Source organism: Symphalangus syndactylus, chromosome 12, assembly GCF_028878055.3.
Source record: "Symphalangus syndactylus isolate Jambi chromosome 12, NHGRI_mSymSyn1-v2.1_pri, whole genome shotgun sequence".
Classification (NCBI taxonomy): Eukaryota; Metazoa; Chordata; class Mammalia; order Primates; family Hylobatidae; genus Symphalangus; species Symphalangus syndactylus.
Genome location: NC_072441.2, coordinates 31,964,238 through 31,979,993, shown reverse-complemented (window position 1 = coordinate 31,979,993; position 15,756 = coordinate 31,964,238). Strand labels below are relative to the sequence as shown.

The 15,756-nt window shown below is 41.8% G+C and overlaps 1 protein-coding gene across 5 annotated transcripts in view; it reads right to left on the bottom strand.

Moving 5' to 3' along the window:
* The window catches only part of MIGA1 (mitoguardin 1), a 98,928-nt gene extending 83,583 nt beyond the window's left edge, over window positions 1-15,345 (bottom strand). Inside the window, exons 1-2 of one of the 5 annotated variants that reach the window (XM_063624153.1) lie at window positions 15,233-15,345; window positions 11,645-11,758 (exon numbers count right to left, since the gene is read on the bottom strand). In XM_063624153.1, coding sequence (XP_063480223.1) covers window positions 11,645-11,743 — 99 coding nt within the window. In that variant the 5' untranslated portion in view covers window positions 11,744-11,758; window positions 15,233-15,345. Of the gene's footprint in view, window positions 1-11,644; window positions 11,759-15,001; window positions 15,206-15,232 lie in introns of those variants that run through there. The other 4 variants (XM_063624156.1, XM_063624157.1, XM_063624154.1 and 1 more) reach the window with 4 other exon arrangements.
* Between the last annotated feature and the right edge of the window lie 411 nt (window positions 15,346-15,756).

The window sequence follows — 15,756 nt, the reverse complement described above, 5'->3', positions numbered from 1 at the left end:
CTTATATTGTCAAAGTATCTACCTCCAAACTTCTTATTTACAAAGGCAAAAAAGTGGAAAAGTGTGGCAGACACATCCTTAACTAAATGATCAAGGGGTGTGTGTGTGTGTGCCTTTTTTCAAAAGACAGGGTCTCACTCTGTTGCCTAGGCTAGCGTGCAGTGTGCGATCACAGCTCACCAGAGCCTTAAACTCCAGGGCTCAAGCGATCCTCCCATTTTAGCCTCCAGAGTAGCTGGGACTACAGACATGCATCTCTGTGTTCAAGTAATCCTCCCCCTTGTCATCCCAAAGTGCTGGGATTATAGGAATGAGACACCATGCCTGATCAGTGATCAAAGCTACTATTACCAGTAACAAGGCACAGAGACATCATCATGTATCCCCTGATACTGTGACATCTTGCCAAAAATGCATAACCTGAATCTAACCCTGGGAAAACATAAGACACACCCAACTGAGGGACATTCTACAAAATACCTATCCTATATATGTCAAAAGCAGCAGGTCATATAAACCAAGGAAAACTGAAAGAACTGTCATAGATTGGAAAAGACTAAGGAAACTTGACAACTAAATGCAATGTGGGAACCTAGGTAAGATCCTGAAGGACATAAGGTGGAAAAAAGTAATAAAACCTAAATAAAGTTTATAATGTAGTTAAGAATATTACTTACAAAATTAAGATTACAATGTTAATCTTAGTTTTGATGGTTGTATTAAAGTTATAACAGACATTAATATTAAGATGTTAATACAAAGCATACACAAGAATTCTATGTACAATCTTTGCAACTCTTTGGTAAATAAAATTCTTTCAAAATAAAAGTTTAAGGCTGGGCGTGGTGGCTCGTGCCTGTAATCCCAACACTTTGGGAGGCTGAGGTGGGCGGATCATTTGAGGTCAGGAGTTCCAGACCAGCCTGGCCAACATGGCGAAACCCCATCTCTACAAAAAATAATAAAAAATTAGCCAGGTGCGGTGGTGTGCACCTGTAATCCCAACCACTTGGGAGGCTGAAGCATGAGAATTGCTTGAACCCAGGAGGTAGAGGTTGCAGTGAGCTGAGATCACACCACTACACTCCAGCCTGGGTGACAGAGCAAGCCTCTGTCTCAAAAAAAAAAAAAAAAAAAGATAAAATTTTAATAAAGCGGCCAGGCACAGTGGTTCATGCCTGTAATACCAGCACTTTGGGAGGCTGAGGTGGGCAGATCACTTGAAGTCAGGTAGACCAGCCTGGGCAACGTGGTGAAACCCCATCTCTATTAAAATTACAAAAAAAAAAAAATTAGCTGGGCATGGTGGTGCAAGCCTGTAGTCCCAGCTACTCAGGAGGCTGAGGCCTGAGAATCACTTGAGTCTGGGAGGCAGAAGTTGCAGCAAGCCAAGATTGTGCCACTGCATTCCAGTCTGGATGATAGAGGGGATCCTTTCTCAAAACAAAACAAAACAAACAAGCAAAAAAACAAACAAGCAAAACCTCTCAGGATTCAACAGTAAAAAAAGCAAATAGGCTGGGCACCATGGCTCATGCCTATAATCCCAGCACTTTGAGAGGCCAAAGTGGACAGATTGCTTGAGCTCAGGGGTTCCAGACCAGCCTGGGCAACATGGTGAGACCCCGTCTCTACAAAAAATACAAAAATTAGCCAGGCGTGGTAGTGTATGCCTGCAGTCACAGCTAATGAGGAGACTAAAGTGAGAGAATTGCTTGAACCCAGAAGATTGAGGCTACAATGAGCCGATATCACACCACCGCACTCCAGCCTGGGCAACAGACAGACCCTGTCTTTAAAAAACAAACAAACAAACAAACAAACAAACAAAAAAACAGGCCGGGTGCTGTGGCTCATGCCTGTAATCCCAGTACTTTGGGAGGCTGAGGCGGGCAGATCACCTAAGGTCAAGAGTTCAAGACCAGGCTGGCCAACGTGGTAAAACCCCATCTCAACTAAAAATACAAAAAAATTAGCCAGGCATAGTGGCGCATGCCTGTAATCTCAGCTACTCAGGAGGCTGAGGCAGGAGAATCACTTGAACCCGGGAGGCAGAGGTTGCAGTGAGCCAAGATCGCACCACTGCATTCCAGCCTGGGCAACAAGGGTGAGACTCCGTCTCAAAAAAAAAAAAAAAAAAAAGCAAACAATCCAATTTAGAAAATGGGCAAAGGACATGAAGAGACATTACATTTCATTGAAGATGATATAGAGATGGCAAACACACACAAACCGAAGATGTTCAACATCATTAGCCAATTGGGAAATGCAAATTAAGACCACAGTGAGATACCAGTACAAAGCTATTAGTGTAACTGAGTATTTCAGCTTTGAAATGCATTTTAAAACTTTTTTTCTCCTTTTTCTCTAGTCTTAAGATGTAACCTTGAAACAAACTGTAGAAACTTTGTGTCCGAAGTCTTAAAATACGGCCTTGAAATCTTCTTTGAAACTCTGCTCCCCTCTCTTTCCCACCAGACACTCCCTTGCACCATGCACACTTATCTAACTGCATGCTTGTTAAGAAATTCCAGGGACTACAACAACTCAGGCAAAAAGCCCAGCTGTGGAATGAATTCTCCTCTACAGGGAGATTACCTCAAAACTGATAATCTGTAACTCAGCAGCAAATAAAATGGCACCAGCCTGCACTCCAGGCAGACAACAATTTGAGATAGTCCTTGGAACAACACATAGCAACCTGCATCCTGTGTTACTCTCATGTTTCCCATACCAAGTCTCCTCTTTTTAAACCCCTTCCCTCAGCCTAACACTTGAAATGGTCTTTTGGAGACATAAGCCTAGCCTTTCCCAACTGCTAGCATTTCAATAAAGTTGCTTTCCTTTCATCACTCTTTCTTTCTCATGTTTTGGTCCTCAAGCAGTGAGCAGCCAGACTTTTGTTCAGTTATATTAGAACATCTAAAATAATTATTTTGAAGTGACAATACCAAATGGTAGTGAGAATATGGGAAAACTAGATTTCTCATATTTTGATGGCAGTAATGTAAAATGATACAGCCAATAATTAATTTTGTTATTTCTTTAAAAACTAAGTATTGGGCCAGGCGCAGTGGCTCATGACTGTAATCCCACCACTTTGGGAGGCTGAGACAGGCGGATCACTTGAGGTCAGGAGTTCGAGACCAGCCTGGCCAAGATGGTGAAACCCTGCCTCTATTAAAAATACAAAAATTAGCCAGGCATGGTGGTGTGCGCCTGTAATCCCAGCAAATCGGGAGGCTGACGCACAAGAATCACTTGAACCCAGGAGACTGAGGTTGCAGTGAGCCAAGATCGCACCACCGCACTCCAGTCTGGGTGATAGAGCAAGACTGTTTAAAAAAACAAAAAACAAAAAACTTAAATATCTACTTCTGAGCATTTATCCCAGAAAAATAAAAACATGTCCACACAAACACCTATGAGCAAATGTTTAAAGCAGGTTTATTTTGTAATATTAAATGACTCTCAATAAATGAATGGTTAACAAATTGTGGTACATCCATACATACCATGGAGTACAAAATAAAAAGGAACAAACCATTAATACATTCAACAGCTTTGCTGGATCTCAAGGGCATTATGCTGAGTGAAAAAAGGCCAATTTCAAAAGGTAACAGCCTGTGTGATTCCATTTATATAGCAGTTTTTTGTTTTTTTTTTAAAGAGACAGGGTCTTGCTCTGTTGCCCAGGCTGGAGTGTAATAATGCAATCAGAGCTTAATACATCTTTGAAATTTTGGGCTCAAGTGATCCTCTCTTCTCAGCCTCCTCAGCTAGGACTATAGGCACCTACCACCATGCCCAGCTTACATTTATTTTTATTTTTGTAGTGACAAGGTCTCACTATATTGCCCAGGCTGGTCTCAAACTCCTGGTCTCAAGCAATCCTCCTACCAGCCAAAGTGCTGGGATTACAGGAATAAGCCACTGTTCTCAGCCTTATATAACAGTCTTGAAATGGCAAAACTATAGATGGAAAACAGATTAGGGTTCACCAGGGATTAGGAATGGTGCCAGGGGCCGGGCACAGTGGCTCACACCATTTTGGGTGTGTAATCCCAGCATTTTGGGAGGCTGAGGCGAGTAGATGACTTGAGGTCAGGAGTTTGAGACGAACCTGGCCAACATGGTGAAACCCCATCTCTACTAAAAATACAAAAGATTAGCCGGGCGTGATGGCGGGCACCTGTAATCTCAGCTACTCAGGGGGCTGAGAACTGCTTGAACCTGGGAGGTGGAGGTTGCAAGTGAGCCAAGATTGCACCATCGCACTCCTGCCTAGGCAACAGGAGCAAAACTCCATCTCAAAAAAAAAAAGGAATGGTGCCAGGGAAAAGGAAAGGTGGGGGCCGGGCGCAGTGGTTTACACCTGTAATCCCAGCACTTTGGGAGGCTGAGGCAGGCAGATCACGAGGTCAGGAGATCAAGACCATCCTGGCTAACATGGTGAAACCGCGTCTCTACTAAAAATACAAAAAATTAGCCGGGTGTGGTGGCGGGAACCTGTAGTCCCAGCTACTTGGGAGACTGAGGCAGGAGAATCACTTGAACCTGGGAGGTGGAGCTTGCAGTGAGCCGAGATTGTGCCACTGCGCTCCAGCCTGGGGGACAGAGCAAGACAAAAAAAGAAAGGTGTGAGTGTGATTATAAAAAGGATGCAAGAGGTAAATCTTTAAGGTGATAGAAGAGTTCTGGATCTTGATAGAGTCTGTGGTTACATAAATCTATGCATATGATAAAATGGCTTGGCATAGAATTATATACATACATTGTCACTGTCAATTTCTTGATCGTGATATTGTACTATAGTCATATAAAATGTAACCATTGGGGGAAATGGGATAAAAGGTACACTGGGCCTCACTGTATAATTTTTGCAACTTCCTGTGAATCTATAATTATTTCAAAATAAAGTTTTTAAAAATAAGCTGTACCAACCTAATTTCTAATCCAGAATAATTCAAACCAAAGAACTTTTGGGAGAGTTTTATAACTGGATTGTTTTCCTTCTCACAACTACTCAATGTAATCTGAATTGACTCATGGTACCTAGTTTGTTGTCTTTATCATTTTACACTAAAGGGGTCCTTGAAGAAGTGGTTGATTCCAGGCATGGAGCAGGAAAAGTACAAGATAAGCCTGTGCCATTTTATACTAGATAGCAAGGATTACCAGGGTTTTATCAAGAGCACTCAGGAACCAACCTGAATAGACTCTCACTGGCCAAATACGAGATCATTTGAGCATAAATAAGAATAAATAAATGCAATAGTTTAAAACATCAAATACAATTAAATCCGTAAGATCAAAACGATTTTTTTTAAAGTTTCATTGATTGGCTGTGAAGGATACTACAGAACCATTTTGTTATTTTAAAATCTGGTTAAAAAAAAGAGAAAGAGAGAAAGCCAAACACAGTGGCTCACACCCGTTATCCTAGCACTTTGGGAGGCCAGTGGAGGAGGATCACTTGAATCCAGGAGTTTGAGACCAGTCTGGGCAAGATGGTAAAACCCTGTCTCTACAAAAAATAAAAAAAATTAAATGGGTGTGTTGGCACACTCCTGTAGTACAAGCTACTCAGGAGGCTAAGGTGGAAGGATCGCCTGAGCCTGGGAGGTTTCAGCTGCAGTGAGCCATGATTGTACCACTGCATTCCAGCCTAGGCAACAAAGCAAGACCTTGTCTCAAAAAAAAAAAAAAAAGAAAGCAACCCCTCCCCACACACAATTCCATTTAGATTATTATCAAAAAAGAATACAATACTTAGGAATTAACCAAAGATGTGAAAGACTTCTACAATTTAAAAAAAAATATATATATATATATGTATATATATATGTTGCTGAAAGAAATTAAAGAAGACATGAATAAACAGAAACATATCCCATGTTCATGGATTAGAAGACTTAACATTGTTAAGATGTCAATATTACCAAAAGCAATCTACAGATTCAATGCAATCTCTATCAAAATCCCAATGATTTTTTGGCAGAAATAGAAAAACCCATCCTAAATGTCATATGGAATCTCAAGGGACTTAGAATAGCCAAAATAAACTTGAAAAAGAAGAACAAAGCTGGAGGACTCACACTTCCTAATTTCAAAACTCACTATAAAGCGACAGTAATCAAAACAGTATGGTACTGGCATCAAGGGCACAGAAATAAAACCTCACATATATCATCAAATGATTTTCCACAAGGGTGCAAGACCATTCAGTAGGAAATGGACAGTTTTTTCAACAAATAGTATAGGGAAAACTGGACCCTTACCTAATAATACATACCAAAATTAACTAATAATGGATCAAAGACCTAAATATAAGTCCTAAAACCCTAAGAAGCTTCACAACATCGGATTTGACAATGACTTCTTAAATGTGACAATGAAGACACAGGCAACAAAAAAAAGATACAAACAAGACTTGATGAAAATTTTAAAATTTTGTGCATCAAAAGACACTATCGACAGAATAAAAAAGTAATTCACAGGGCCGGGCATGGTGGTTCATGCCTGTAATCCCAGCACTTTGGAGGCCAAGGTGGGTGGATCGCTTAAGGTCAGGAGTTTGAGACCAGCCTAGCCAACATAGTGAAACCCCATCTCTACTAAAAATACAAAAATTAGGCCAGGTACAGTGGCTCATGCCTATAATCCCAGCATTTTAGGAGGCCGAGGCAGGCGGATCACTTGATGTCAGGAGTTCAAGACCAGCCTGGCCAACATGATGAAACCCCATCTCTATTAAAAATACAAAAATTAGCCAGGCGTGCTGGCACATGCCTATAATCCCAGCTACTTGGGAAGCTGAGGCAGAAGAACTGCTTGAACCCGGGAGGCGGAGGTTGCAGTGAGACAAGATAGCGCCATTGCACTCTAGCCTAGGTGAAGAAGTGAGACTCTGTCTAAAAAAAAAAAGAAAAAATACAAAAATTAGCCAGGTGTGGTGGCTGGCACCTGTAATACCAGCTACTCGGGAGGCTGAGGCAGGAGAATTGCTTGAACCCAGGAGGCAGAGGTTGCAGTGAACCGAGACTGCACCACTACACTCCAGCTTGGGTGACAGAGTGAGACTCCATCTCAGAAAAAAAAAAAAAAAAAAAAGAAAAGTAATTCACAGAATTGGAGAAATATATGGAAATCATATCACTAACAAGGAATTAATATCCAGACTATACAGAGAACTAAAACTCAACAAGAACGAAACAATTTCAAAAATGGGCAAAGGGGCCAGGCGCAAATGGCTCACACCTGTAATCCCAACACTTTGGGAGGCGGAGGCGGGCAGATTACCTGAGGTCAGGAGTTCCAGACCAGTCTGGCCAGCATGGCAAAACCCTGACTCTATTAAAAATACAAAAATTAGCCAGGCACGGTGGCAGGCGCCTGTAATCTCAGCTACTCGGGAGGCTAAGGCAGGGAGAATTGCTTGAACCCAGGAGGCCAAGGCTGCAGTGAGCAGTGAGATTGCACCACTGCATTCCAGCCCGTGCAACAGAGTGAGATTCTGTCTTTATAAAAAAAAAAAAAAAAAAAGGGCAAAGAACTAAAACATACATTTCTCCAAAGGATACATACAAATGTCCAATAAGCACATGAAAAGATGCTCAACATAATCAGGGAAATACAAATCAAAACCAGAAGGATATACTACCTTTGATATTGTTTGGCTGTGTCCCCACCCAAATCTCATCTTGAATTCCCATGTGTTGTGAGAGGGACCCAGTGGGAGGTAATTGAATCATAGGGACAAGTCTTTCCCTTGCTGTTCTCATGACAGCACATAAGTCTCACGAGATCTGATGGTTTGATAAGGGGAAACCCATTTAATTTGGCTCTCACTCTCTCTTGCGGCTGCCATGTGAGACGTGCCTTTCACCTTCCGCCATGATTGTGAGGCCTCCCCAGCCACATGGAACTGTAAGTCCAATAAACCTTTCTTTTGTAAATTGCCCAGTCTCAGGTATGTCTTTATCAGCAGCATGAAAATGGACTAATACAGTAAATTGGTACCAGTAGAGTGGGGTGCTGCTGAAAAGATACCCAAAAATATGGACATGACTTTAGAACTGGATAACAGGCAGAGGTTCAAACAGTTTGGGGAGCTCAGAAGAAGAGAGGAAAATGTGGGAAAGTTTGGAACTTCCTAGAGTCTCGTTGAATGGCTTTGCCCAAAATGCTGATAGTGATATGAATAATAAGGTGAGGCAGAGGTGGTCTCAGATGGAGATGAGGAACTCATTGGGAACTGGAGCAAAGGTGACTCTTACTATATTTTAGCAAAGAGACTGGCGGCATTTTGCCCCTGCCCTAGAGATTTGTGAAACTTTGAACTTGAGAGAGATGATTTAGGGTATCTAGCAGAAGAAATTTCTTTTTTTTTTTTTTTGAGACGGAGTCTTGCTCTGTTGCCCAGGCTGGAGTGCAGTGGCGCAGTCTCGGCTCACTGCAAGCTCCGCCTCCCGAGTTTAGCAGAAGAAATTTCTAACCAGCAAAGCATTCAAGAGGTGACTTGGGTGCTGTTAAAGGCATTCAGCTTTATAAGGGATGCAGAGCACAAAAGTTTGGAAAATTTGCAGCCTGACAATGCAATAGAAAAGAAAATTCCATTTTCTGAGAAGTTCAAGCAGGCTGCAGAAATTTGCATAAGTAAAGAGAAGCCAAATGTTAATCCCCAAGATAATGGGGAAAATGTCTCCAGGGCATGTCAGAGGTCTTCACGACAGCCCCTCCCATCACCAGCCAGGAGGCCTAGGAGGAAAAAGTGGTTTCAGGGGCCAGGCCCAGTGTCCCCGTGCTGTGTGCAGCCTAGGGACTTGATGCCCTGTATCCCAGCCACTCTAGCCATGGTTGAAAGGGGCCACCATAGAGCTTGGGCTATGGCTTCAGAGGGTGCAAGCCACAAGCCTTAGCAACTTCCACATGGTGTTGAGGCTGCCATTGCACAGAAATCAAGAATTGGAGTTTGGGAACCTCTGCCTAGATTTCAGAAGATGTATGGAAATGCCTGGATGCCCAGGCAGAAGTTTGCTGCAGGGGTGGGCCCTCATGGAGAACCTCTGCTAGGGCAGTACAGAAGGGAAACATGGGGTCAGAGGCCCCACACAGAGTCCCTACTGGGGCACCACCTAATGCAGCTGTGAGAAGAGGGCCACCGTCCTCCAGACCCCAGAATGATAGATCCACCAACAGCTTGCACCGTACACCTGGAAAAGCCGCAGACATTCAATGCTGGCCCATAAAAGCAGCCGGGAGGGAGGCTGTATCCTGCAAAGCCACAAGGACAGAGCTACCTATGACCATGGGAACCCACCTCTTGCATCAGCATGACCTGGATATGAGACGTGGAGTCAAAAGAGATCATTTTGGAACTTTAATATTTGACTACCCTGGCTGGGCGCACTGGCTCACAACTGTAATCCCAGTACTTTGGGAGGCCGAGGCAGGCAGATAACCTGAGGTTGGGAGTTCAAGACCAGCCTGACCAACATGGAGAAACCCCATCTCTACTAAAAATACAAAACTAGCCAGGTGTGGTAGCACATGTCTGTAATCCCAGCTACTTGGGAGGCTAAGGCAGGAAAATCGCTTGAACTCGGGAGGTGGAGGTTGCAGTGAGCCAAGATTGTGCCATGGCACTCCAGCCTGGGCAATAAGAGCCAAACTCCATCTCAAAAAAAAAATTTTTGACTGCCCTGCTGGATTTCAAACTTGCATGGGGCCTTTGTTTTGGCCAATTTTTCCCATTCGGAATGGCCATATTTACCCAATGCCCATACCCCCATTCTATCTAGGAAGTAACTAATTTGCTTTTGATTTTACAGGCTTATAGGTGGAAGGGACTTGCCTTGTCTCAGATGAGACTTTGGACTGTGGACTTTTGAGTTAATGCTGAAATGAGTCAAGACTTTGAGGGCCTGTTGGGAAGGCATGTTTGCTTCTGAAATGTGAGGACATGAGATTTGGGAGGGGCCAGGAGCAGAATGATATGGTTTGGCTGTGTCCCCACCCAAATCTCATCTTGAATTCCCATGTGTTGTGGGAGGGACCCAGTGGTAGGTAACTGAATCATGGGGACAAGTCCTTCCCTTGCTGTTCTCACGATAATAAGTAAGTGTCACAATATCTGACAGTTTCAAAAATGGGAGTATTTCTGCACAAGCTCTTGTCTGCCGCCATGTGAGATGTGACTTTCACCTTCTACCATGATTGTGAGACCTCCCCAGCCATGTGGAACTGTGAGTCCAATAAACCTCTTTCTTTTGTAAATTGCCCAGTCTTGGGTATATCTTTATCAGCAGCATGAAAACGGACTAATATAACCTCATACCCATTAGGATGGCTACTATCAATGAAATAGAAAATAACAAGCATTGATGAGGATGTGGAAAAACTGTGCACTATTGGTAGAAACGTAAAGTGGTACAGCCACTGTGAAAAACAGTATGGCAGGTCCTCAAAAAATTAAAAATAGGGCTGGGTGAACCAGCTGACACCTATAATCCCAGTACTTTAGGAGGTCAAAGTGAGAGGATGATTTGAGGCCAGGAGTTCAAGACCAGCCTGGTCAACATGCTGGGACTCTATCTCTTCAAAAAATTTAAAAATTGGTGGACAGATGGTGGCACATGCCTGTAGTCCCAGCTACTTGAGAGGCTGAGGTGGGAGGATTGCTTGACCCCAGGAGTTTGAGGCTGCAGTGAGCTATGATCTTGCCACTGTACTCCAAAGCAAGACCCTGCCTCTAAAAAAAAAATTAATTAATTAATAAATAAATTTAATTAAAAGTAGAATTACTGTATGATCCAGCAAGTTCACTTGACACAAAATAATTAAAAGCAGGATCTCAAAGAGATATTTGAATATCCATGTTTATAGCAGCATTATTCACAATAGCAAAAACATGGAAGCAATCCAATGTCCATCAACAAACACACTCATAAGCAAAATGTAGTATATCCACACAATGAAATATTATTCTACCTTAAAAAGAAAGGAAATGCTGACATATGCTACTGTATGGATGAACCTTGAGGACATTATGCTAAGTAAAATAAGCTAGTCACAAAAAGATTCTGTAGGGTTCTACTTGTGAGGTACGTAGTCAAATTCATACAGACAGAAAATAGAATGGTGGTGGGGAATGACGGGAAGGAGGTACAGTAAGATGTTGATAAACAGTTGTAGAGTTTGAGTTTTGCAAGATGAAAAGAATTCTGGATATTGTTTGTACAACAATGTGAATGTACTTAAGGCTAATGAACTATACATTTAAAAATGATCAAAATGGTCAATTTTATGTTATTTGTACCTTACCACAATAAAATTTAAAGGATTGTTAATAGTGAGAACAGGCCTACTGGAATAACATAATTCACTGAAAGTAATAATAATGGACTGTGTAAGTTTGCTTAAGACAAAAAAATTTTTAAGTAACATAACCCCTTTTTAAGAGTTACAATAACCAAAAACAAAAACAAAACACGTGAAATAACCAAGTAGGTTTTTTAACTACTGCAATAAATATTTTGACTGTACTATATAGAAACCTCAAATAAAACTGAAATAATGTAAACAAAATACACGCTGAGCAATAAGCTTAACATTCAACTTCATGTTTGCTTCTTTTATTTACCTGGGAGAGAGAATAGTACCAAGTCAGAGGAAGATCAAACACTCTTAGTGCTGCTGTCTTCAAGGAAAACTGTGATTCCCTTACTGTTTCTTCTGACATGGCTCCTCTTCTAATCTTCATTACATGAAACATAAAAAAATATTAGCCACAAAGATTTCTGGTTACTTTACCAATGAAAGGTACAAACTGAAAATTTAATTCTATCAGCTTATTTTTGCAGTCAATTATTGACATTACACTTGAGCTCAAATTATATTTATTAATCACCAAACACGTAAAAGAAACAATAAGCTATCCTTCCTGTAGGAGATAGCGTAAAAAATAAGAAGTTAAAAAAAAAAAAAAAGCTAGATTTAAACTTTGAGTCGAGGCAGCAAATTTTCCTCAGGAAATTGCAAGTTCTACACTCTCTCTTTTCCGGTTACATAAAAATTTAACATTTTTTAGAGAGTAACTTAAAATTTACTTCTTCTCATTCATTTGGTTTCCTTCATATAACTGTGGGGGTGAGAGTAGGTGGCAGGCAGGTTGCTGAATGGAATCTGGAAAAGAATCCTAGGGCTAGAACCTCAGAGTTCACTGACTGAACATCAGAACTCAACGCATTTATTCTCCTATTGTCTCATCTTAAAGATCTTCAAAGAAATGCCACATATATACTATATGATTTTGGAATAGTTTTAATGCATATTATTTCTCTTAAACAAAAAAGAAAAGTCAGATGAGTACAGAGAAGCAGTTGACACACAAAGAGAGGTCATTAAGGCAGTGGTTCAGGGTCCAGGTCTCTGCTTTATACAGCCAGAAACGTAATTTTATCACTGTACCCAGTTGAACACACACTAAACAAATTTACACAGTATTGATGTATAAATCAGTTTACAAGTTTATTTATAATAAAGAAATAAACTATCTAGTGTACATATTCTATCAAAACATACCATCCCTGAAATAAAAGACCATAGGAAGCTGAACTAATAAGTCAAAAATGTTGCCTGATGAGTGCAAAAATCAAGAGTCCTGAGGAATATTTCATTCGGGCCAAGAAAACACCTAAGCACTATCTCTAATGCAAAAGAGAATGGGCTTCTCTAATAACCACAATGTTTATGTCTACCAAATTTATTATTTCTTTTATTTGGGTAGTGCTGTATATTACGTAACAGAATATAAAAATTACCAACAATCCCTCTATAAAAGTTTATTTGCGGCTGGGCACAGTGAGTGGCTCATGCCTGAGCTACTTTGGGAGTGACTTTGGGAGGCTGAGGTGGGTGGACTGCTTGAGCCCATGAGTCCAGAAGTTCGAGACCAGCCTGGGAAACATGGTGAAACCCTGCCTACACCAAAAAAAAAAAAAAAATTATTTGCTATACTTTTTTTAGGCCCTTCATTTCTGCATATATCTCTATGTTCTCTTTTTCTATACTCCAATAGACTATCCCCTTCTGTTGATACCCACCTGTTTTCAGAGAAGTGTCAAAACCACTCATTAAGTAGTGGTTTCCTTTAAAATCAAACACAGCGATACCTCTTAGGGTGGGTTACTGCTACTGATGCTTCCCTTAATCCTTACTAGGGATACAGCAGTATAAACTTAATTCCCCCTACCAGTGTTCTAAGTACAACTTTTAGACTCAGTATAGTTAGTTCTAATTGACATACATTTATTTCAGTCAACAACCTGTCATAGAGACATATGATTAAAAAGTACAGAGGAAACCATGAACAGTTAAGAAAGTGAAAAATGGTCCTCTGGAGAATAAGACAAGGGATATAGAGAAGCTGGGCAAAGAATGATTGCTTTTCCTTATAAGTCTGTCTGTAATACTTGATTTTTTAAAACCTGCCTACATGCATTACTTTTTTAATATTACTACAGTAAAAAGGAAGTGGGGGGAAGCTTATTTATTCTTCTCCTTCCCTAATATTAACACATTTTATTTTGAGAAACATTTTTACTAATTAGATTCTGGATCATTAAGCAATCTATGCTACTACATTTAAAAAACGTATTGAGTAATTCACCCAAAGTAATTTTCCCTATAATAGAGCATTCCAAATTTTTAACCAGAATAGAAAGAAAATAAAGCAAACACTTTAACTGGCTGCAGATATTCTTAAAAGATTACGACAAATCTCGGCTGGGCATGGTGGCTCACGCCTGTAATCCCAGCATTTTGGGAGGCCGAGGCGGGTGGATCAGTTGAAGTCAAGAGTTTGAGACCAGCCTGGCCAATACAGCGAAACCCCGTCTCTACTACAAACACAAAAAAATTAGCCTGGCGTGTTGTCGGGCGCCTGTAATCCCAGCTACTCGGGAGGCTGAGGTAGGAGAACTGCTAGAACCCTAGGGGCGGAGGTTGCAGTGAGCAGAGATCGCGCCATTGCACTCCAGCCTGGGCGACACAGCCAGATTCCGTCTCAAAAAAAAAAAAACAAAAAAGATTATGACAAACCTCTATTTTTGCATTCTAACTACCTCATTCTTTTTCATTTAATATTACTGAGGAAGTTGATTCCAAACCTAATCATTATTCATTGAAAAATTTAAAAAAAAACTAGCCATTTCAGTTGCTTTCAGAAGTATAATAAAAATAAACATGAAGGGGGTTTCATGATTATTCAAATTTATAGACGGAATCTATAAAACATAACCAAAAATATTGTCCTGTGTGATATTACTTGTTCCTCTACATTCCAACTACTAGGGAATTAAAAATAAGTGTCATAAACAGTTTGTTTCTTACACATCTTAAAATGCTATCCTACAACTTTGACTTTATAATCCAACAGGAAGGAAAGTCCGAAATATCAAAAAGAAAATTGATGTGAAGCACAAATCTATACAACCTAACTCTGAGAAGACACTTTGAACAGAGCAAACATGTTTAGCTGCAATAACAACAATAAAACAACAATAATAAAGGTCTCAAAGTCCTGTGCAAAAACAAGCTGAGTCTTCCCTCCGGAAAATAATTTAACAATTTTACAGAAGGACCTGTCACCACAATACTCCCGTGCTAAATTATTCTCTGAAAGCACCTGCAAAGCAATCTTTCACATCCAAAAGCCACTCCCTGCACAAAACCACCCGCATCCAAGCCGAACCTGAGACCTCACCAGCTGCCCCACCTCCAGCGCGCTCTCTCCCGACCCCACAGCAGCCCCTCGCGGAGCTCTCCTCTGCTGTCCTTTTTCTTTGCCAAGAGGACCAGAAAAGGGGGTCCCTCCCGCTCGGCCGTCCAGACCCTTCCTCCAGCTCAGAGCAGTGGCGAGCCCATCCCAATTCCGCGCCTCCTTTGCAGGCCTCCCTCTGGCGTGGGGACCCTCCTGCTTTCCTATGCAAGTACTAACCAGGCCCGACCCTGCTTAGCTTCTGAGATGAGACGAGGCCGGGGGTGTTCAGGGTGGCACGGCCGTAGACCCTCTGGCTTTCCGCCGCTCCACCTGGCACTCGGAGAGCTAACGCCAGCGATGGAGTCCGCGCCACCCCTGCCCCGAGGCTTCTGCCCCAACTGCGTGGCCGCCCAACTCTCCGCTTCCTCCCGCCCGCCTCTCCACCCCACCCCGCCCCTGGCCCTGTACCTGGAGCTCCAAGCCAGGTACAGCCGGCCTGCCCACGCCTGCTTCCCAGCTGATGCCTGGCGCTGAGCAGCAGCCTGACGGGGACAAGGCGGAGTCCTTCCGGGGTCAGGAGTGGGAAGGTGGAGAGAAAGTGGAGGGGGCCTTCTAGGCTTTCTGCGTGAGAGGCTACGTGTGAAGCAGCTCCCGCCATTTTTGTTTAGGGTAGAGGCTCATTTCTCGTCAGGTGGATGTAAAAGCTGTATTCGAAGAATCGCATCCTTTTACAAACAGGTAAAAAAAACTAGTATTGTAGTTCGTAACCTGTCGGGGGATCTAGAACGGTTGTCAATCTGGTGAAAACTATGGGGCCTTTCCCCTGGAAAAAAAAATGTGTATACACACGCTCATTACATTAAAGAAAAAAAAAATTACACAATTTCAAAACCCTGAAAACAAGATTAAGAACTTCTACCACAGGCCTTCAGCCCTCAAATGAATAAGTGTTAAGAGGCATTCTAATCCGGTATAGATGATGCATTTATTAT